General features: G+C 46.5%; 1 protein-coding gene across 1 annotated transcript in view; it reads right to left on the bottom strand.

Annotated features, from left to right (window-relative positions):
- The window catches only part of CUL5 (cullin 5), a 92,973-nt gene extending 88,949 nt beyond the window's left edge, over window positions 1-4,024 (bottom strand). The window contains 3 exon segments of the mRNA XM_077777437.1: window positions 3,601-3,627; window positions 3,630-3,717; window positions 3,719-4,024. Of these exon segments, the coding sequence (XP_077633563.1) occupies window positions 3,601-3,627; window positions 3,630-3,717; window positions 3,719-3,846 (243 nt within the window). The 5' untranslated portion in view covers window positions 3,847-4,024.
- Window positions 4,025-24,309: the final 20,285 nt, after the last annotated feature.

The following is a 24,309-nucleotide window of genomic DNA, read 5'->3' on the forward strand; positions in this document are numbered from 1 at the left end:
ACTACATTGGGAAGCACAGGAGGGAGGTCAGTGAAAAACACAAGTGATCTGAGAGACAGGACACCAAGGAGAGAAGGTCATAAAAATCAAAAGAGAAGCAGAGAGAGTCATCACAGCATCAGAAGAGAGGATGGGCGGGAACGTTTGGCAATCACCAAGCTGCTACTGCTCCTGAGGCTGACAGCTTCACTTGTGAGCAGGTCGGGGTCAGGGGAGAGTCGAGTCACAATAAATTAAGGAAAGAGGTGCAGAATTATAAAGGCAGTGAGTGGGGGCTGCCTTTCACACAACGGTGAGAATGAAAGGAAAGAGAAAAACGGGCAAAAGTTTGTGGCCAAAGCAGAGTACAGGTTGTTCATAGGAGGAGATACATGAACTTTCTTCTCCCGACAGAAGTGAGGAGGAGACTGAAACAAAATAACAGAGAACGTGCTGCCAAGTCCTGGGGGGAATGCAGGCTGGAGAACAAGAGAAGGGAAGCAATGCGGGGCGGGGGATGCCTTCCCTTCTAGGAGGCTGTAAGGGAAACTAGAAAAATCTGTGCTACTGCTCAAGGTTAAGGGCACTCCAAATAACTGAATAACAGGCTAAGGATTAAATGGGGCGGAGACTTGGCAAAATAAGATTTAAACAAGTGCTGTTTGGGGTAGGGTTCTCAACTAGAAATGAAGAAAATGGCAAACAGCACTGAGGGCCTAGATACTACAAAAGCAAAGGAACAGGAATTATGTTTTTTTAAAAAAAGTAGTAATACTGAAAGGTTCTAGGCAAAATTAACTTCCCCAAGCAACTGATAATTGTTTATGACAAAATATACAACATCAATCTTTGTATACTCAAAAGATTTCCAAACTCCAGCCATAGCCCACTCGCTTTAAACAGAATACAATATTGTATCAAATTCCAATATGAAAAAAGTAGGTGGTTTTTACTGCTTTGCCTACTGACTTGCAAGTTTCACATCAAAGTTTCGATCTTGTTATCTCTCAAAACATATTAGCTATCCCTCCATGCTGTCATCCAAACTCCAAAAACTTAACTTCACCCAAGTTACTGGCCAACAGGAAGAGAACTTATTTTTTCAGAAGGACACTCAAGGCCTCTCTTCAGGGTTGACGCTTTATCACTTATCATTTCTTCAAGTACAGCTGTTTAACTGATCATGAACCAAACTCTAACCGTATTATCATCCAGCCCACGCTTCTCCTTTGTGACCACAGGACATGACAATTCTGTCAAAAGTGATCTGGTGAAATCTAACTGCACAACACCTAAGGCACAGTTGTCTTAGGAATCAGTCTAGCAGTCCTATCAAAAAAAGCAAACAAGGCTAATTTGGCCACACCCAGCCAGCTCCGTCTTTATTCAAGGTACCCCCAGACTTGAATTTAAACCAGCCCATGGATTATGTTATGGGTGTACCCTGGCAGGGTCTCACTACATTTATTTCTCCAAGGAGAGAAACTTTCCACTTTTTAATTAACTATTTTTTTTAAATTTTTTAATGTCTTAATTTATTTCTGAGAGAGAGAGAGAGAGAGACAGCGTGAGCAGGGGAGGGTCAGAGAGAGAGAGGGAGACACAGAATCAGAAACAGGTTCCAGGCTCTTAGTTGGCTGTCAGCACAGAGCCCGACGCGGGGCTCGAACCCACAAACTGTGAGATCATGACCTGAGCTGAAGTCGGATGCTTAACCGACTGAGCCACCCAGGCGCCCCTACTTTTTGTTTTGGAGACAGAGAGAGAAAGAGAGAGAGGTGCATGCCGGAGAGGAGCAGAGAGACTCTGAAGAAGGCTCCAGGCTCAGTCCGGAGCCGACCCTGGGCTGGAGCCCAGGACCCTGGGAGCAGGACCTGAGCCGAGGTCCAGTCCTGTGCTCAACTCACTGAGCCACCCAGGGGCTCCTAATTCGTTACTTCCACGAGTATCAAAATGAGACAACCTCCCTCCCCCGAAAAGGAAAGAAAAACCAGTTTTCTGGCCTACTTGAACTCGTAAACTTTTGGTGATAGAGACAGAAGAATCAAGTGTCCATTTATAATGTCCACTACGCCGGTTATACCTATTTTATTTTTTAATTTTTTTTTAATGTTTTATTTATTTCTAGGAGAGAGAGAGAGAGGGGGAGAGAGAGAGAGAGAGACAGTGTGAGCAGGGGAGGGTCAGAGAGAGAGGGAGTCACAGGCCGAAACAGGCTCCAGGCTCTGAGCTGGCAGTCAGCACAGAGCCCGACGCGGGGCTCGAACCCACGAACCGCGAGATCATGACCTAAGCGAAAGTCGGACGCTTAACCGACTAAGCCACCCAAGCGCCCCAGGTTATACCTATTTTAAATCGCGTACTTTGTAAAACAATATTCAGAAATTTTCTCCCCCTTTTCAACACTTCATGAATAACAATTTCATTGAAAATTTTCCAGTGTATCTTTGGCATGTGCCTTCGCGTTCACTACAGTGAATGAGTCATTCACCTATTTTTTTCAAAGCATTACCACCTTCCTTTAATTTATAGAAGGCGTCTGAGTTACAGAACTTTTTGAATCCCTGCGAACTTTTTAACCTCAGTCCTGAACGTCCGTTACCTATACCTTCAAGCAGCCTCTTCGTTCTCCAGGCAGGTGTTGGGCATGAAGATTCATAACCCTCACAAGGTAAGCGGTCTTCTAGTGTCTATGAAGTCGCTCGGCTTTGGCCGACTTCCTATGGGACAGAATAAAGCGACTTTCTCCTTTCTGAGAGATAATTATGGGGGGGAAGGGCCTTGGTTGACATCCGAGTAACCATCAGGTCAAAAAAGAAAATCACTGGGGCGCCTGGGTGGCTCAGTCGGTTAAGCATCCGACTTCAGCTCAGGTCATGATCTCACAGTTTGTGGGTTCGAGACCCGCATCGGGCTCTGTGCTGATGGCTCAGAGCCTGTTTCAGATTCTGTGTCTCCCTCTCTCTCTGCCCCTTCCCCACTCATTCTCTGTCTCTCAAAACTGAATAAATGCTAAAAAAAAAAAGAAAATCACAAAGAATCAAGAACCCCAATATTTCTTAATCCCACTTCAAGGAATAACATTAAACTGCCGCTTATGTAAACAAGCGGAGGCACCCACAGGAGCCTTCGGAAGTTAAACAAGTTTTCCTTCCGAATGATCAGAACTCTGCTGCACAGGAGGGTCGAAGGGGCTGCTCAATTCCCAAGAATTCGTTTTCTCAGAGACACGGCGGTGGTAGCACACTGACTCGTGTGCACGGTGTACTGACTGCTGCCAGTCACTGCTGTAAGCGTTTTACACACCTTAACTCAATCTTAACAACGTTCCTATGAAAAGGGGGCTCCTGATAACACCATTTTATGGGCACGGAAACCTCGGCCCAGAGAAGTTAAGAAACTCGCCAGAAGCCACACAGCTTCTACGCGCAGGCTGCGCGGAAGCTACACGGCCCCTCACATCGCAAGATCGGGCCTACGTCTCACAGGGCGGTCCCACCTGTTAGACGGGGGTCGTCGGCTGCCTCGAGAAGGCCCAAGGGAGGGGCCGGCCGATTTTCACGCGTTTCCCATTATCCACGGGCCGTGTCACCNCCAGCCGGGCGGCGCGGAGGGTCTTACCTTTAACAGATTAGACGTCGCCATGTTCCTTCAACTTCGCGTCTCGCGAGACGGCGCGAGATTTCGCGGCGCTCCGGGCCAGGCCCCAGGCGGAGGCCGGGGTTCCCACCGGGGCCGGCCCGCAGCGGGGGAGAGCTGGGCGCCGCGGGGGCGTGACGACAGCGCTGACCTCGTCCCGGGCACCCGGAGCTTCCTCACTCGTCCCCCTACATGGTCACCGGCGCTCCCCCACGCGAAAAAGCTCATGCAAACGCCCGGGGAGACGGCAGCGGCGAACGGTGACGAGGTAGCGGGAGCCGACCTGAGTCGGAAGAGGAAGCATGGACTCCACGAGCCTCCCCACTCCTTCGGATTAACCCCTGGGGCTGCACCCGCAGCGGCCACGGGCAACGAATTTAGCACGGCTTAGGCCCCGCCGCTCGGGTTCCGCGGCCGCGTCACGTGACGCGGCGGGCGGGGGCGCGCTCGGGAGCGAGCGTGGGAGCCTGGGCGCCTTGGAGGGTCGGGAGGCTGCGGAGAGGGCGGCAGCGCGCCCTCTGCTGGCGGGACCGGATATTTTCCCTCGTTCCCCCTCCCCCGCGGGCCCCCCCCCACAAGCCGGCCCCTGGGTGTCCAGGAGGGGCGCGATCCCCAGGGAAGTGCTCATGACAGCTGGGCTCAGGTCCGGGCAGCTCCTTCGGTGAGAACTGGCCCCTCGAAGGCGTCCAGTAAATGGAGTGACTGCTTGAATAAGGGAATGCGCAAAAGCGTGAACTATTAATGTTTCCAGTCCGGAGTGCCTGGCACTGAAATAACGACCATTCATCTTGGATTTCCTGTAGGCTCCTGGTTACAGATGGTACTAACCGTAAACCGCCCCCGCTCCACACACACACACCCCAGCTTTAGCCCTTCAGGCCACAAACCACTGGTCCAAGGAGGAGACTGTATAAAACTCACACGGAAGACCGAGATGTACCTGGAATTATATGATGCATGTTGGCAAACAGTATTCATTCCTACGTGCATATTAGGAAGGAGGAAAATTAGATCTATGGAGTAAAATGAGGCCAGCAAGGGGCGTGAAGTTTGCAACTTTGCACAGTGATCTAAGCAGGCCTTGCTGAGAAGGTGGCTCTGGAGGGAAGACCTGAAGGAGGTGAGGGACAAGCCGGGCCATGTGTGCAAGAACCTTGCAGACCGGGAAGCCCTGCGGCAAGTTGCCCAGAGTGTGGGAACCGCGTGAGAAGGGGGTGTGTTCAGAGCGGAGAGAGGACCTCGTAGGCCGCTGTAAATAAAGATTAGCTTTTATCCTTCCTGAGTGACCCAGGCGATCAATCATGCAGGCTTTGAACTCAGGGTTGGCATATCAAACCCCCGTTTTCACATGCTCACCCTACTGTGTAAATAGTAAACAGAAGCAGAAGGGTCACTTAGAGAGCTTCTGTAATATCTCCTTAAATTGACAGGTGTCCCAATTTCCAAATAGTTTAATAGAGTAATCTAGGCATGATTAACCGATGACCGATCGGTAGAGCAAGGACTCAGAGACCGTGCCTGTAATGTCCAGGCAGAATGTCCACACAGGGATGACTTTCAGGGGTTATCTTTGTTCTACTAGTGGGAAAAATGGAGGCTCGGAGAGTGATCTGCCCAAGGGCACTCAGCGGGGTCGGTGAAAAGGCCTAGTCCAGCATAAAGTTTATATAATTACGGTTCCCCTTTCCAGGGGAAATTATTTTCAACCCTAGGCCAACTCTCGCGTTCGACCTAAAGTGTAAGTTGATTATAATCAACTTTACGTATCTTAGAAAAAAGTGAGATGACAAACTATGATTAAGCAATTGAATGAATGAATGAATGACGGGTAAGAATCCAACTAAGGGGGCACATAGGTGGCTCAGTCGGTTAAGAGTCTGACTCTTGATTTGAGCCCATGTCATGATCTAAGGGTTTTTGAGTTCAAGCCTCGCGTAGAGCTCTGCACTGACCTCACAGAGCCTGCTTAGAATTCTCTCACTCTCTTTCTGCCCTTCCCCTGCTCATGTTCTCTCTTTCTCTCTTGCTCCCTCTCAGAGGAAGTATAAAACTTTAAACAAAATTTTTAATAATCCAAGTAAGTAGTTAACACTTGTTTGCCTATTATGTATGTACTCAGCACCAGGAATATAGGATTAAGTAAGACCGAGAAGACCCATGCCATCTTGAAGCTTATAGTCTAATAAAGAAGCTAGATATTAAGTATAGTTACACAAATCAGTTATTACTTCATTGGGGCACCCGGCTGGCTCAGTAGGTGAAGTATGCAACTCTTGAACTCGGGGTTGTGAGTTCAAGCCCCACACCGGGTGCAGAGATTACTTAAAAACAACCACCACAACCAAATCTTGAAAAAAATGACCTAACTGGCACTGCGATAAATACTGCAAGGGAAAAAACCCACCGTGCCCTTCAGAGCATATGGTAGGGAGGGGGACTCCTATCCTAACTGCCATCGCTCCCGTTTCACACTACGAACCCTAGGAGCACTTTCTGAAGCTCAGTTGCAAACCTCCCGGGACATCTCCTTCTCCTGACTCACCCGTTCTGGTAACAACACTTCTACCAGGTGTCCCCAGTGATGCGTTCTCCATTCCACTGACCCCACTGATCCTTGTCACCCAACGTCCCCTCCTGCTTTCACTTTCTTCCTCTTCCCATTTCGGTTCTATGGCCCATCATTATAAAAATGCTTAAATATTTTAAAAGCTTAAATATTTCATTTATTTTAAAAATAGAGAGCACAGGCACACGGTACAAAATTCAGAATGTGCTAAGCAGAATACAGTTAAGAGCAAGCCTCCTTTCCTTTCCTGGAGTAATGTTCCATATTGTGGCAGGGTCTGGGGTATTCAGATGTATGCATTTGTCAAAACTCAGACGTGTGCCCTTAAGGGTTTTGCATCTCACTCAAAACAATAAAAGGGGGTAAACAGGGGCGCCTGGGTGGCTCAGTCCATTAAGCGTCAGAGCTCAGTCGATTAAGCGTCAGACTTCAGCTCAGGTCATGACCTCATCGAGCCCAGCGTTGGGCTCTGTGCTGACAGCTAGGGGCCTGGAGCCTGTTTCAGATTCTGTATCCCCCTCTGTCTCTGACCCTCCCCTGCCCACACTCTCTCTCTCTCTCAGAAATAAACTTAAAAAAATTTTTTTAAATTAAAATAAAAAAGGGGGTAAACAAAATTTGAAGTTTAGTTAATGATATTCATGCTGAAGACTTTAGGATCAAGTGAAGTTATGTTTACAATTTACTTTGTAATGTATTAAGAATAAAATGGATCGATGGTTGCATAGAAAGGTAGACCAGGCACGTGTAGTAAAATGGTAATGACAGAATATAGGTGGAGGGGTATACTGGTATTCTCTTTGTAAAATATTTCACCTTGTCTACATGTTTGAAATTTTTCATAATTAAATGCTGGGGGAAATTTTTTTAAGATTTATTTATTTTATTTTATTTATTTATTTTTTTAAGGTTTTTTATTTATTTCTAGGGGAGAGAGAGAGAGAGAGAGAGAGATAGAGTGAGCAGGGGAGGGTGAGAGNTTATTTTTTAATATTTTAATTTTATTTCTGAGAGAGAGAGAGAGAGAATGCAGCAGGGAAAGTGCAGAGAGAGAGAGAGATACACAGAATATGAAGCAGACTCCAGGCTCTGAGCTGTCAGCAAAGGGCCCAACATGGGGCTTGAACCCATGACTCATGAGATTGTGACCCCAGCCGAAGTTGGATGCCCAAGCAACTGATCCACCCAGGTTGCCCTAAGGTTTATTCATTTTTGAGCGACAGAGCATGAGCAGGGGAGGAACAGAGAGGGAGACACAGAATCTGAAGCAGGTCCCAGGCTCTGAGCTGTCAGCACAAAGCCCAGTGCAGGGCTTGAACCCATGAGCCATGAGAACATGACCTGAGCTGAAATCAGACGCTTAACTGACTGAGCCACCCAGGCGCCCCAGTATATATATNTAGGCCTCCCTTGCTCACAGACCTCCAGCACCCCTCCTTCCTTACAGAGACAACCAGACTTGTGTAGGACTCCTGTGAACGCCCAGGGCACTCTGTGCCCATGTAAGCAGGCACGTGTGTATTCTTTTTTCTGTCCCACAAATGATGGCATACTGCTTATACTCATTTACATCTTTTTTCCCCACTCAGCTATATGATATAAATTACTGAAAAATATGTCTGTGCTTATTTTTATCACATTTCTTTATAGAAATTCAGACAATTATTGGCAGACCCTAATGCATCCATTGCGATCAGGATGTTCGGAATTGTTCCTTCAAAAATAGGTTCTTGCGGCACATCTGGGTGGCTCAGTCAGTTGAGCATCCGACTTCAGCTCAGGTCATGATCTCACAGTTTGTGGGTTCCAGCCCCGCATCGGGCTCTGTGCTGACAGCTCAGAGCCTGGAGCCTGCTTCAGATTCTTTGTCTCCCTCTCTCTCTGCCCCTCCCCTGCTCATGTAGTCTCTCTCTCAGAAATAAATAAAAAACATTTAAAAAAAAGTCACATACTCCACCCACTTAGCCAGCCAGGTGCCCCTCTTACAGTCCATTTTAAACACAACAGCTATCAAGTCAAAGATTCCGATTTTTAAGAGGCAAAAAACAAAAAAGGGTTTTGTACATAAAACCTTTTGTAAGGTGTAAGGGCGCCTGGATGGCTCAGTTAGTTGATGGTCCAGACTCTTGATTTCAGCTCAGGTCAGGATCCCAGAGTCGTGGGATCAGCCCCATATTGGGCTTCCTGTTGAGCATGGAGCCTACTTGGGCTTCTCTCTCTCTCTCTCTCTCTCTCTCTCTCTGCCCTTCTCCCACATCACTCTTTCTCTCTCTTTCTGAAATAAAATAGAAAAAGATAGTATGTAAAGTTTAATCAATGTATTGATTGATGAGAGAACTGGTGAAAACCTAGAGGGCCACCAAGGGTTTACAGGATTTTGGAGTGAGAGAGGGAGGAGGTTAACAGATCCAAGCGATGGAAAGGACGGCCACCGGGCTTCCCAGACCTCTGTCTCTCACTTGGAGAAAAAGAATCTGCCTCAAGAGACTTTACCACTGCCTAACACCAGGAAGACCGGTGAGAGTCAACACTAAGCCTAACCCAGACTTGAATCTAACCATAGCTCTAGATCAATCTCCATTCTTATTCCTAAGCCAGGAGGTTCTTTTTGTTGTGCCAGGAGATTCCCACATCGCCAGTGCTGAGCCCTGTGTTAGCGGTCTTTCTTGGGGAGGCAATGTCAGAGGCAGCTGCCTTCTCCATATTGCTTATAAGACGGTCATGGGTACCTTAAGTCTGTGCTCCGCCCGCGGCACTCCTTTGTATGGATGACCCCCTCTTTCCGTGGCCCCGAACACTTCTAAGTGCCATTCCCACCTCCAGAAAGTGGGACCCTGGACAAGATGGTTGGCTGGGACAGGGGGCGGGAAGGAAATGAAAGCCCCACTAGCAACTGTGTGAAATCAAAGAGAACCATCCCGAGCTTCCCGACCATGAGACCAGGTCAGGAGTAAAACCCCCACAGATACCTGTCACATAGTCACTTTCTTGCAAAAGTCTTCAACTACCTTTCCCTGTCCGTCATCCATAAGTAATATAATCACAACCTTGAATAAACCCTTCTACTTCTCCACGCCCACACCCAAGTAGCTCCACATTGCTAGAGAAAATCCCGAAACCAATTTCAGTGGCTTCTCTTTAAACTCACAAATGTAGACCTTGGATGAGCATTTAACACACTACCTGACAATCCTGCCGTGTTTTCTCCAGTGGGCTTGCTGGAGTGGGCTTCCCCTCCACTCCCAGTCCAGCCACTTCGTCTCATAACCTCTTCCTTCCTTCCCACTCCTCAGGGCGTTACCTCTGCTGGGAGCCGCACCGGCCTCTCTGGATGGCAATCGCGGCAAGGAAGTGACAATGTTTGCAGCTCCTCCCATGAGAAATGAAAACTGGTATCTCCTTCTGCTACCATTAGCTCATGTTGGATGTAAGCCTGCTGGTATTGACCAGGCCTCACAATATTCCATATCAGACCCTTATTCTGAACACACATACCTCATAAGGAAAAGCATATTCCTGCCTTTACAAAAGAGACTTGAGATGAAAGCTCTGTGGGCGATTGTCAAGAGGCTCTTCCTATGGGCCCTGCAGACCCAAGGCTTAGATAATAGAGGGGGTTAAGAACACAAGAGTTACAACTGAGCCTGGCCCCGAGACAAAGAGCCTATTTTGGGGTTAAGAGCAGAACACAGCTACTACATATATCTTTGCTAATTGGTGAAGCATGGCAGTCCCTTCCTCAAGGCCTGCATTCCACAAACCCCCTCCCTGACCCTGGCAGCTGGGATGAGGATGGATAAGAGTAGCTAACACATAAACCCAGGTGCAAAGACTGACAATTTAGGGCCGTCATGTTAGTTTCCACAAATAAACCAATTCAGAAACATTTATCTTCTTGAGGGCCAGACAGAACAACTCCTAGCTTATCTATATACAATTTAACTTGCATGTTATGCTGTTTTTCACTAAGAACATTCTGTTATTTCCTTGGTCGAAATAATTCTGTAATTGATATCACAAAAGGCCTCCCATTGTAAGAAATTCCTTTCTATGACTTCATCTCGTTGCTGAACCTTTAAAAAAAATATACAAAAACCGACAGGACAGAGATGCCTGCCTGGTGATCAGAAAGAATCTCGGGGCTCTCTCCCTCTCCCTCTTGCCGACACCGTCCATCCTTCAGGGACCCCTGGACCTGCCGGAGCCGGCCTCCAGCATACCTCCATCCATACCTCACTGCGAACATAAACGGCTCTTTCTTTCCTTCCCCCACCAAATCTCCAAACTTCTCTGCCTCCATCGGTAATCCTTTTCCCCGATGGCACTATATTGGCCAGGCCCCTACTCCAGCTCAGCACCGGTATGTCTACTTGTATTCTGGGTCCCATCTCAAGATCGCCCTTCTTTTAGCCATCTTCCATCCCTCTTGTATCATCGGTTGTTCCCTCTCTGCTATAGCGTTCGCATCCGCTAAATAAAAAATAAATAAAACAAAAAAACTGTTTAAAAGAAAAGAATCCCTCCTTTGATTCCCTTGTCAATTCTAATGGTCACTGCCCCGATCTTACTGCTCAGCCCCTTTCAGTGCCGTTCTCCATCCTTTCTTTCCTGAAACACTTTCCTCCTTGGCCTCCATGACACAAAATTCCTTGTTTGTTTGTTTGTTTGTTTCCTAGCCTGTGGTTCTGTCTCTCTGTGCATTGCTAGCTCCTTCCCCCTCCACTTAGCCTTTGTGCTTGCTCTTCTGGGCTCCATCCAGGGCCCTCTTCTCTATACACATCTCCAGTAGTGATCTCATCGAGTCCTCTGGTGTTCAGAATCACCTATAATGCTGAGAACTTCCAAATATACATTTCCAGCTTTGACCCTCTCTCCTGGATGCCTGACTTATATATCCAACCACATGTCTGTCCTCTCTACTTGGGATCGCATAAACATCTCAAAATGTAACATTGATAGTATTGAACTTTACCTGAGCCGTATGCTCCCGGGACACAGTGATGGCTAATGCTCCCCCCTCAACCTTTTGTTTTCCAGAAATGACTTCCAACAGAGAACCACCCTTCTCCATGTAGCTTAAACTGTCCATTCTTTCTAATAATTCCTGTTAAACTTGCAGATGATGCCCTGATTTACCTGTGACAAGGCCAGACACAGATCCACCAAATTTCTATTTGACTCGTAATGACCAGCTGAACTGTTTATCCTCCCTGAAACTAGCTAGACACGGAGCCAAACATTTCTCGTTCCGCTGACTGGCCGAGATGACCCCCGATTTATAAAAGCAGCCCAAACTGTGAAATCACCCCACCTATCATTTATCCAGGCAAACCATCCTGCTAAGGCGCCCTGATCTTTAGATCTGGTGTGCTCTCCCCATCGTAATAGCCAGAATAAGGTCAATTTCCTTATTTGTTTGATGTTTTCACTTTTGTCAACATGCAAAACAGAACTTCTGATTCCCTTCTCTGTTCTTTAACTGCCGTTTCTGTAACGTTATCTAGTCCAAGTCCGTTCCTCTCTCGCCCTCCACCCCGCAAGACTTCACCATCTCAGTTTAAAGCACCATTTGCTAAGGTCAAAACCAAAAGAATGGGCATCGTCCTTTCCTCCTCCTTCCCCCCTACAAGCAACACATCAGCAAATCCTCTCAGTCGTAGTTCCCAACATCATCTGGATCTGTTCATCCCGTTCCATATCCACTGCTGTTACCTTATTACAAGCGAGAGTGACTTCAGCAGATCCCTGACTACGCTTCTCCAATCCCTGCTCTACACAGGTGTTGTGGGTTGGAGCGGGTAGAGGAATCAGTTACCATCTGCTAGGCTGTAAGGCTACCAAATGGTACATTAGAGGGCATAGACCTAGTTGCGGGTGCTGAAGGATTATTCTTTCCAATAATGACTCTATTGTTTAAAGTTAGCATTCTGAAAAGATAATAGCATTCTATGTAGTCCTTGTGAGGAAAACGTTCATTGATACTGTCACTACTATATTCTTTGTAGATCATATAAATAAGTCAGCATTTTGCTGATTTAGGTATTTTTATCATAACAGAAGTCCATTTTAACTCAGCAGAGAAAAAGAAATTCACAAATATCTACTGGGGACTTTTAGAGTACTAGTCAATTGCTTTGATTCATAAGGAACTCGTTCTAGTTTTAAGTTTTGGAGAAAGGTTAATCCACGACCTTACTGAAAATTTTTGTGGCCTGCTTACTAAAGAGTGGAGAGACTAGCATTTCACTACTATAATACTGAAGTAAATCTTTTATATTCCTAGATACACTTTAAGGATCCAGAATATAGATATTGTTGAGGAAAAGTGAAATAATTATTCTCCACTTTAGGTATAGAAAGTGTTTTATAGCATGCTGGATATTAAAGAAAAAAGGATTTTCTGTTAACATCTTCTGTTAAACACAATGGATGCTTAACAAGTAAGTCTGGCCGAGGTCTCGTTCAGGAGTCAGGACCGCACCCTACTTAGCAGTTTGTTCCTATGCTGACAGATGAAGTTTCCAGATGGCATGAAGATGGTAAAGACATCGAACATGTCTGAAGAAAAGAATCGTGATTTAAAATATCTCGACTGACTGGCTGGAATAATGAGCTAATGTGACAATATTTAGTAAAAAGGAGCCAGACGCAGGGCTCAAATTCACAAACAATGAGATCATGACCCGAGCTGAAGTCGGACACTTAACCGACTAAGCCACCCAGGCGACCCTAGATTAATACTCTTAATGCTGGAATTACTCCCTCCTTGTGGAGAACTTTAAACTCCACATCTGGCTGATATGATTGATCCAGTAGAAGGGAAAAAACGATGATGCAGGGTGGGGGAGGGGCGCCTGGGTGGCTCTGTCATTGTTTGAGCATCTGACTCTTGATTTGGGCTCAGGTCATGATCTCACAGTTCATAGGATCGAGCCCCATGTCGGACTCTGTGCTGACAGCATGGAGCCTACATGGGATTCTCTCTTTCCCTCTCTTGCCTTCCCCCACTCAAGCGTGTGCGCGCTCTCTCTCTCTCAAAATAAATAAGTAAACTTAAAAAAAGAAGGGGCTCCTAGGTGGCTCAGTTGGTTGAGCATTGCATTTGGCTCAGGTCATGAGCTCAGAGTTTGCAAGTTCGAGCCCCGCATCAGGTTGTGTGCTCTCAGGAGAGGAGAGGGTGTGGACCTAGTGCACAAGTGGAGAGGGGTGGCCTTGGCGAGGAGCCTGGACAGTCACACGGAGCAGCAGGATGGACATGATGTGGTCCATGGGCTGTTGGAGGTGAAAGCTCTCTTCTAATTTCTCTGCTGCTCGAGTTGGAAGCCTGATAGGATGTTGTAAGAAGAAAGGAAATTCTTATTTACGAGGGCGGGAGGAGTTGAATGGACTGGGGAAATGCATTTTGATCCCTAGGCAGCCCCAAAGATGTGCGGCACCAGAGACCGCTGGTCCTGAGTGAGTTGAGGCCGCCCAGCAGAGCTAAGGAAAGTAAGGAAAGTAGGACTCAGCGGGAATAAGGGATGTGCCCAAGGTCTCACAGCTCGTGAGTGGCAGGACCTGCTTGGTTCTAAAGCCACATTCAGCTGTGTAGACTCACGCACTGAATAGATATGGAACAAGACGTAACCCAGGTTGGGGTTTTGCTGAGGGAGGATGATGGTGGAAGTTGAGGATCCACGTAAAAGAGGGAGTGTGCTGATTGGCCACGGGATTAAAGCTGAGTGAGGAGGATGAAGGGCCAAAGGACTGAGTCTAAGGATTATTGGAGTCAAGACCCAATAGGGGACCGAGTGGATAGGAAAGATAGGAGGGGGCGGGTGGAGGGTGAAGTGGGGCTCAGGCTGTCGAAGGCTGCAGGGACTGGTAATGACAAAGGCTAAAGTGTGATGAAGGGCGAGAGGAGTTGAGGTGGGGTGGAGGACAAGGTCATTGGCAAACAGGGAACTAGGGAACTGAGAAAGAAGCCAGGCATTCCAGATGCTTTTGCTGTCACGGTCACATCCCTTAACCTACTTGTGATGTTAGCAGGAGCTATGGTGGAGGACATTCCAGACGCCTCCACCGCCTCCCACCCGAAAAGGCCATCTGGCCTCTCTGCTTTCCCTTCAGATCTTCTCCAAGCCCGCGGAGCCTGCGAGGCTCACAGGCAAATGCAGCACGTATGGGGAAGACACCGCATCAGGGAACAACCCTCAGCCAACACGGCAGAAGCCAGTGCATCGTGCACCAGCCTCCAGCCCTCTGGCAGACGGTGTCTGGGAAACTCAGGTTGCTTCCTTTGTTGATGGCAGTGACCTTGATGCCACACCTTTACAGAGGCTTTTCTGCCCTCTTTGTCTTACTCTCCTTGCTCCCTGGTTCCTGATTCCTGGGTTGTCTCCCCAATAAACCACTGTTATCTCATGTTCTTGTTTCAGAACAAAACACCAGGGTATTAATAACCTTCTATGCTGATAGTGAAGTCACTAAGAATTATAACAGGAGTCATATTGGAGAGAATGACAGGGAGTCAGGACCTGAGCTAATTAAGGGATGAGGGAGCTTGACCTAAGGGGCCGATACATGATTGCAACAAGGAGGATTAGTGGATGGATGGATAGTCCATTGACACTGACTCAAAGCTGAGTGCTTCTAGGGAGGAGGGAGGGCGAGGATTTGGTATATGTGCTGCCGAAGTGAGCACACGGAGGGTGAGGAATTGGAAGCCCCAATAGGAAGCAAAGAAGACCAGCTCACAAACATCAGCCATCTTGTGAGAGAGACGCAGGGGACGCAGTGATTTCAGGGGCGAATCGAGCTTCGCCTAGAATAGGAGAGTAAAGAGAAGAGTTTGAGGAAACAGAGGTTTTACGACCTGTGCAGAGGCTTGGAGGTTGGGGAAATGGGAGACGGAATCAGAAGGGGTAAGGTGCAGAGGGGGTAATCTAGGCATCGGGGCTTCCTGTGGATATGGATAGAACATGGCTAAAGGCATAATGGGATTTTTAAAACAATATTTATTTATTTTGAGAGAGAAAGAGGGAGAGAGAGAGAGAGTGGGAGAGGGTCAGAGAGAGACGGAGGATCCAAAGCGGGCTCTGTGCTGACAGCAGAGAGCCTGACTCAGGGATTGATCCCACAAGCCATGAGCTGAGCTGAGATCAAGAGTCTGATGCTTAACTGAATGAGTCACTCAGGCACCAGAAATTGGTTTTAATAGTACAAGAACAGATAGTGGGGTGTGTCAGGCAGTAGGGATGGGTGGGGATCTTGCCAGAAACACACAGAATTCTAGAGTCCTCTCTTCTCTGTTACAGTTGAATGTGTGGAATTTGGGGAAGGGCACTCCTACTCCATCCAAATCCATAGGATTCTTTCGAATTCTCTCTCTCTCTCTCTAAAAGATTTTTAAGTAATCTCTACACCCAATGTGGGGCTTGAACTCACAACTCTGAGACCAAGAGTCTCACATTCCACCAACCAAGCCAGGCAGGTGCCTCAGGAATTCTCTTGGTCCTTACCAGAAGGAGCAGGCAACCTGGGGAGAAATATAGACTTATCTGAAGTACTGAGAATTCTGGGAAATGCATTTTAAAAACTAGTTTCAGGCTAGTGTTCTCAAAGCAACTGGTGAATAGTCACATATTTTTTCCAGGTTCTTCCTTAACAGTTGTTAACCAGGGGTGCCAGGGTAGCTTGGTCGGTTGAGACTCATTCTTGATCTCAGTGCAGGTCATGATCTCATAGCTCATGAGTTCTAGCCCCGTGTTGGGGTCTGAGCCGACAGCACAGAGCCTGCTTGGAATTCTCTCTCTCCCTCTCTCTCTCTACCCCTTCTCTCGCATGCATGCTCTCTTTCTCTCTAAATAAATAAATAAACTTAAAAAAAATAGTTAACCAATGCCTGAAGCTTATGCTTTAATGATATTTTCTAGACAAAGATGAGTTAAATAATTTGGGACCTACAATACTCTATTTATAAAATGGAAAATAATCCCCAAATTCTGAAAACCAAAAAAAGTGTCTAAGGATTAAAAGTATTGCAAAACAGCATTGTGAAGTCCCAGAATTATCAATTTTTGAAAAACCAGTGATTGGGTATATATGATTTCTAGAACAGACAGATATCATAACCAACTTGTTGGTTTGATCAACTTGTGGCCTATGAATGTGCTTGGAGTCAAATGATGTCCCACCACATCAGCTAGTGTCGGGACTAGACTCAAGTCTTCAGAGTTGTGACTTAATGCTCCTTTTAGCTGAGGGATGGTTTCACAGGAAAACCAAGGAAACAGGCTCCAGGCGTGTTTTGCTTGACCCGTGAGGTCGAACCTTCACTTCTGGACCTGATTCTTATCTCCCCTGAGGCTGCCTCACCAAAGACTCACTCTAGTACTTCCCATCTGTGGGTCTCCCCTGCCTTACTCTCACCGTAGGCCCTAACTCTCCTTCACACAGGAGAGCAGCGGTTAATCCGCAGATGGTTCACGTTTTCTGACGTTTTTCCTGGACTCCTTTGTTCCAGTGCCCAAACCAACTTCACCCTTTCCCCTTCCTCTCCCACTAAATAGTTCGCCAACAGGTTCAAACTTTCCTCCTTGGAAAGAAGACCAGTCAGAGGTTTGAACTCCTGGGTCTTTAACTCCACATTCTGGCACCCTCTAGCGACCACTGCTGGATTTGCAGCCACTGGTAAGGAGAGAGTTCAAAACTCCGTCTCACGAGCGCCTCCTAGTGGTACATCAGTTAACTACAGAGGTAGGAGCGGCCCTCTAAGTTGATGTTGACTCGGCTTAAGGGGGATTTCAAAGACTTGGAAAACACACACACGTGCACACACACACACACACACACACACACAGAAACACATCTCTAATACGTGTATCACTGTCAATAATTACACAATTATTCACTTTTCAGTACCAGAAAAAAACCATGTTATCTTGCCTAATTAGTGCTAAGTATAAGAAACGGAAAGCAGCTGTTGGCCGATTACTACCTTCTTCTTCTCCTTTTTTTTTTTTTTTTTAAAAAATAGTTTATTGTCAAATTAGTTTCCACATAACACTCAGTGCTCATCCCCACAAGTGTCCTCCTCCATGCCCATCCCCCCTTCCCCCCACATCCATCAGTCCTCAGTTTTTGTCAGCATTCAAGAGTCTCTCATGGTTTGCCTCTCTCCCTTTCCCCCACCATTTCCGCCCTTCTTCTCCCCCTTGTTCCTCCGTCAAGTTCCTCCTAATCCTCCTATACGTGCAAACATATGATATTTGTCCTTCTCTGCCTGACTTATTTCGCTCAGCATAACACCCTCAAGGTCCATCCATGTTGCTACACGTGGCCAGATTTCATTGTTTCTCATTGCCATGGAGTATTCCATGGTATAGATAAACCACATCTTCTTGATCCATTCGTCCGTGGATGGACACTTAGGCTCTTTCCATGTTTTAGCTATTGTGGAGAGTGCTGCTATGAACATTGGGGTACATGTGCTCCTATGCCTCAGCATTTCTGTATCCCTTGGGTAAATTCCTAGCAGTGCTATTGCTGGGTCATAGGGGAGTTCTAGTGTTAGTTTCCTGAGGAACCTCCACACTGTTTTCCAGAGGGGCAGCACCAGTTTACATTCCTACCAACAGTGGAGGAGGGTGCCCGTTTCTCCACATCCTCGCCAGCATCTAGAGTTCTCTGATTTGCTCATTTTAGCCACTCTGACCGGCGTGAGGTGGTATCTCAGTGTGGGTTTGATTTGTATTTCCCTGATGAGAAGGGATGCTGAGCATCATCCGATTACAACCTTCTTATTCACACTATCACTTGGAGAGTTTATCTATTTAGAAATTTATTTTAAAAATCTCTAATATTTTTACTCAAGCTACTAGCATTCAAAAGCCTGATCCAACTTATTTTTAAATCTCTGTTTTGACAATTTCCAAGGTAAGGATGAATCATAAAAATAATATCTTAGTAATAGAATTTACAGACTTACTTTCTACATGAAACTCCATTTCCTAGTTGAATTACACCCGAAGTAAATTGTCAGAGTATTTTTCAGTGCCAAAGCAGCCCCATCATTGCAGCACAAAGATTATGTCTGCTGTATTTTTGCTTAATAAATTTGTTACGATTTATGGAATTAGAATATCCCCAGGCTTCACAAGACTAGGCAATGAAGTCACATCAATATGAAAGGCTAACTTTTGCCACTTCATCAACCAGCCTCCACTTACTCTCTTCATTCTTCCTGTTTTATTTTGTCGGTCTCTAGCGCATACTTCATAATCCTCAGGATCAATTCCGCGTGCATCCAGCTCCACTCACCTCCAACACTTACAATGTACTGCTGATGTCAGATAACATTGTTAGAAACTAAGTATGGCTGATGGACAACAAACATAAGGAGACAAGTAGGGCATGAAATATTTACAGTACAGTAGTAAAGCCAGGCTGGAGAACTCGTCTCGAAAGGAAGGCTAAGTGTCTGTTTCTTTGTTTCGCTCTCCCCTCTGAATAGAACTCACCCACTGAGTGGTCAGTGAGGTGGCTGGAGACCCACAGCCCTCCTTCAACTGGGGTTCCATCCCCTGGACATACACAGGAGTCGCCTCAGATTAGCAGGGGCATCCTGTGACACTAACCTTTGACATAATTTCTCTCAAATTAATTTGCATATTTCGTAAAATTCTGATAAAGTACTTACATGATTTTTTTTAACACAAACTTGACAAGCTAATTGGAAATGTATTTGGGGGCGCCTGGGTGGCTCAGTTGGTTGAAAGTCTGACTCTTGAGTTCTGCTCAGGTCATGACCTCACAGTTCGTGGGTTCGAGTCCCATGTCAGGCTCTGCGCTGATGGCATGGAGCACCTTCTCTTTCTCTCTTTGCTCATCCCCTGTTCATGCTCTTACTCTCCCTGTCTAATAAATAAGCCTTAAAAAATGTATTTGGGAGAAATATGTGGACAACCAGCAAAAATATATATTTAAAAAATATTTTTAATGTTTATTCATTTTTGTGAGACAGAGAGAGACAGAACGTGAGTGGGGGAGGGGCAGAGAGAGAGGGAGACACAGAATCCGAAGCAGGTTCCGGGCTCTGAGCTGTCAGCACAGAGCCCGACGTGGGGCTTGAACCCACAAACTGTGAGATCATGACCTGAGCCATCCAGGCGCCCCCAAAATATACATTAAAAAAAACAAAGGAGGACTTGCCCAACTATATATCTACCCATATTACATTTTCTTTTTCAAAGCTGGGTTTCTTTTATTTTTCAGAACACTTTTTTACTATAGAAAATTTGGGGTGCCTGTGGTGTCAAATTTGATCTCAGCTTGTCTTGATCTCAGGGTCATGAGTTCAAGCCCCACGTGGGGCTTCATGCTGGGCATGGAGCCTATATAAAAATAAACAAATAAATATTGTAGAAAGTTTCACAAATGTAGAAACATATCACAATGGAACTGTATATGCTTACTGTATTAGATTCGCGTTTCTGCTGTAATGAATTATCATTCATTTATGGCTTAAAACAATACAAATTTAATCCCTTACGGTTCTGGAGGATGAAAAGTACAAAATCGAGGTGTCCACAGGGCTGCATTTCTTCTGACGGTTTCAGGAAAGAATCTGTCCGTCGCCTTCTCTGCTTTCCAGTGGCTGCCTGCATTCTCTGGCTGGTGGCTCCTTCCTGTAGCTAGCCATCCAGAAGCCTAGCGTCTTCTCTCTTGGACTCTGTTTCCCCTGCTTCCACGGTCACGTGATCTTCTTTTTTGGTTTTGACCCTCTTGTCTCCCTCTTACAAAGCCTCTTGTGATTATATGGGGCTCACCTGGGTAATCCACGAGCGTCTTCCCGCTAATCAAGGTCCTTAATCACACCTGCAAAAATCTTTTTCATTCTGGAGATGAGGTCATGGGCATCTTTGGGGGGGTGCCCCGTTATTTTGTCTTCCATCCATACCAACAATTCATAGTTACCCTTGTCCCCTTGTGTACCCCAATTCACTTTAGTGTGCATCTGTAAAAGGCAAGGGTTCATTCTAAAAGCACAGTAATAAACTAACATCACACCTAAAACATCAATATGATGTCTTGATATCATTAATGAATATTCAATTTTCCCTGATGGTCACTTCTTTTTTACAGTCAAATCAGTATCATGATCAACACAACCCACATGGTTGATGTTTTAACTTGTGAGCTTCTGAAATACCCCACCCTGATCTTCCTTCTAAGAAAGATGTGTTGGGGCACCTGCGTGGCTCAGCTGGTTAAGCATCCGTGACTCCTGACTTCAGCTCAGGTCATGATCTCAAGGTTATAAGGTACAGCCACATGTCAGGTTCTATGCTGACAGCATGGAGCCTGCTTTGGGATTCTCTCTCTCTCTCTCTCTCTCAATCTCTCTCTGCCCCTCCCCTGCTGGTGCTCTCTCTCTTTCAAAATAAATAAATAAACTTAAAAAAAAAAAAGTGTTGTCCCAGCTCTGCTGTCTGCTGGCGACATTCAGTTGTCAGTTCCCTCAGGAATTGCCTCTCTATAGAGCCACATCACCCAAGGCCACACCTCTTCTGGGAGGCCCAACTCCTATGGCTTATCAACAACAACAACAAAAGGCCTGACCATCTCGGGGCGCCTGGGTGGCTTAGTCGGTTAAGCGTCCGACTTTTGCTTAGGTCATGATCTCGCGGTTCGTGGGTTCGAGCCCCGTGTCGGGCTCTGTGCTGACTGCCAGCTCAGAGCCTGGAGCCTGTTTCAGTCTGTGACTCCCTCTCTCTCTGACCCTCCCCTGCTCACGCCGTCTCTCTCTCTCTCTCCTAGAAATAAATAAAACATTAATAAAAAAAAAGGCCTGACCATCTCAAACGAACCCTTTCTCAGAGTCAGCTTCCTGGAAAATCCATCCTGGGGCAGTTGTTACCAGGACACTTTCAATAGAGAAGCAGCTAAAATGGGGTTTTAGAACTGAATCGCTTCTTACTATGATGATAAGGACACCTTCACAGGTTGTTAAAACTTTCTCTGGGGGGGAGGGAATGATCTGATGCATGCTGGAAGGAAACACATTAGCTGGTGCACTATATGTATAAGGGGTCCGATATAGGCTAACTATAAGAAGGTAACTATAGTAACCGTAAGCACAATGGTATTGGCGGGCATCCAAGTCCAAGAAAAAGATGATGACAATCTGAGAGCATGGATCGGCAGTTGGAAACTACCTGTGACATTCAGGTCTCCCAGACAGCTTTCACAGAGGCTGTCATCTCTGACAGTGGGAGGACACAGAAAATCAAAGACCAGGCCCAGGACTTCCTCATCAGAGTCGTCAAGCTCCACAGAAAGTTCAACTCCCTACCAGGCAGGTCTTCTAAGCCAAGGTCAGGGTCCTGACTGAAAAAGAAGGAGAGCCTGACACGTGGACTGAGGACATCTAGTTTGATGACCTACAGAATCTTGAATCATCCTATTTCTCTGAATCCTCTGAGTCTGAGAGCTCACCCCTCCCTATTAAAGACTAGCACGTCATGGGGGACCTGGGTGACTCAATCAGTTGAGCATCTGACTCTTGATTTCAGCTCAGGTCATGACCCCAGGGTGGTGGGATCAAGCTCTGCACCAGGCTCCGCACTGAGCATGGAGCCTGCTCACGATTCTCTCTCTTTCTCTCTCTGCCCCTCTCCCCTGCTCATGCGTTCTCTCTTTAAAAAAAAAAACAACAAAAGAGATGAACGCTTCTCCCTCGGCTTGATGAGGCAGAGTTGTTTCTTTTTTTTTTTTTTTCAAACAAAGCAACACATGCTTCCCCTTTAGACCTTAACTAGGGTTAAGTCAAGGTATAACCTAGTCAAGAGTGTGCTGGGCCTCAGAAGGGAGAACAGAGACTGTATTGCAAAGGAAACTGTAACGTACTGCCTGCTTGTATGTGCTGGCCAGGGAAGGGAGACTGCACACGCTATTGGCTTCTGACGGTGCTAGACCAGTAAGCCAGAATAGACAGTTGGATAAGGAAGATTTTAATGACTTGGGAATATTTTCACAGGACATCGGATTTAATGCTTTGGTGAGAGTCCCAGGAAATGGGGCCCACTTTCTCCTAGGAAGCCCCTCAGAAACATAGGAAAAGTAGTGTTGCACTCAATGAGGTTGGAATCTAGAACAGCCATGATGGACAGTAGAAGTAAAAGGCTCAGAGAAGCGAGTGTGCTGAAGTGGATGTACTATGTAAAGCGGAAAATTCTCCTGGTGATAGTGTTTCACAGAAAGGCCTGGAGGATGCATCATGTACCGAGGCAAGAAGGAATGTTCTGGTAAGAGGCTCCCCCGTGTCACTCCATAAGTCAGGATTGCCTTTCCTGCGTAGGCCAAGGCTGGGGGTAGGAGAGGTCATACAGAAGCAGGCTTCCAGAGAGGAACAAGGATGATAGAAGCCCAAAACAGCAGACACTAAGCAGCAACCCTTAACCATTAGAAATCCTATGGACACTAATGTATGTTAAGGTCAGGGGTGCCTGATCCTCAGGGCTATTGAGATGGTTAACAGAACATTGTGTCCTTGAGGGTTTATGTGTCAGCTTGGGTGAGCCACCAGGTGCCCAGATATTTGGTCTAGTGTTTTTCTGGATGTTTCTGTGAGGGTATTTTGTTGGATGAGATTAATATTTAAATCAGTAGACTTTGAGTAAAGCAGATTGTACTCCATGATATGAGTGGGGCTCATCCAATCAGCTGAAGGCCTGAAGTGAACAGAAGACCAGCCTCCCCTGAGCAAGCGACTCCTCCAGCATACTAACTTCAGATTTCATCTGCAGCACTGACTCTTCTTGGTTCTACAGCGGATGGCCTTCGGACTCAAGCCGGAAGTTTGGCTCTCCTGGGTCGCTAACCTGCCAGCCCACCCTGCAGTAACTGGACTTGCCAGACCCCAGAATCTTGTGAGCTAATTCCCTGTGAATATATTTAATATATATGTTCTATTGGTTCTCTGGAACTGATCCTCTGGGGAGCTTTAACTAATACAGTGGCTCTACTACAAAAAGAATTTTCTATTTTTCAAAAAAAATCAACGACATATGATCAGGAGGTTCAGATCAGTCACTCACAAAAAAAAAAAAAAAAGTTACATTCCCTTGCCCGGTTTTCAGAACCAGAATCCATTGACATTAGAAGAAACTAGGTCATCAGGAGGGAGAACCCCACAACATCTCGACAGGTGTGCATTGTAATGTTACAATGTCTTGCCCTTTCCCAAGAAGGCCTACAGCCATTTACTTCGATAACTATGCATGTGAGAAAGGGGAATGCCTAAGTATTTCAAGGACCATCTGACACAGGGTGCCAGCTGACACTGAAATTCTGAGACCTGAAGTGTCGTCATGGTCCCACTGTTAGAAGGGGGACATATGGGGACCAGGTAACAAACGATACACATGGCTAGTGCCATCCACCGGACCCACAGATTCACCCAGTGGCCCTTTCCCCCACTCCTCCACTGCATAACCAAACTAGCCACACCTGGTAGTTGGCACACCATATTGGGCAACTCGCCTGTGGACTAAAAGCTAGCATGATGGAAAAGGCCAGAGTAGGCTCTGCGCTGGCCAAGAGAATACATGTTATATCCTGAGGGAAATGGTGCAAACAGGCTCTTCTTAAAGATTTTTGAGGGGCGCCTGGGTGGCTTAGTCGGTTAAACGTCCGACTTTCGCTTAGGTCATGATCTCGCGGTTTGTGGGTTCGAGCCCCGCGTCGGGCTCTATGCTGACTGCCAGCTCAGAGCCTGGAGCCTGTTTCAGTCTGTGACTCCCTCTCTCTCTGACCCTCCCCTGCTCACGCTGTCTCTCTCTCTCTCTCCTAGGAATAAATAAAACATTAAAAAAAAAAGATTTTTGAATTCAGGGGTGCTAATCCTCCACCTAATCCACTAGTCTCGACACTCACTTTGGAGCACGATAGTAGACTCCCAGACTCAACCACCTATAGCACCAACAGCACCGCACTGCGTTATCCTGTCCCGGATGTGCTCGCATCCCAGACGTGCCATTTTGTCAATAGACTCTTTCCTATCTTCATCAGAAAACAGGATCAGAAACAGGGCACGTTCACGTGGAATGGATGAGAGTAAAAATCACAGTTTTCCCCTAGGGTCA

This window comes from Crocuta crocuta, unplaced genomic scaffold (assembly GCF_008692635.1).
Source record: "Crocuta crocuta isolate KB4526 unplaced genomic scaffold, BGI_CrCroc_1.0 scaffold278, whole genome shotgun sequence".
NCBI lineage: Eukaryota > Metazoa > Chordata > Mammalia > Carnivora > Hyaenidae > Crocuta > Crocuta crocuta.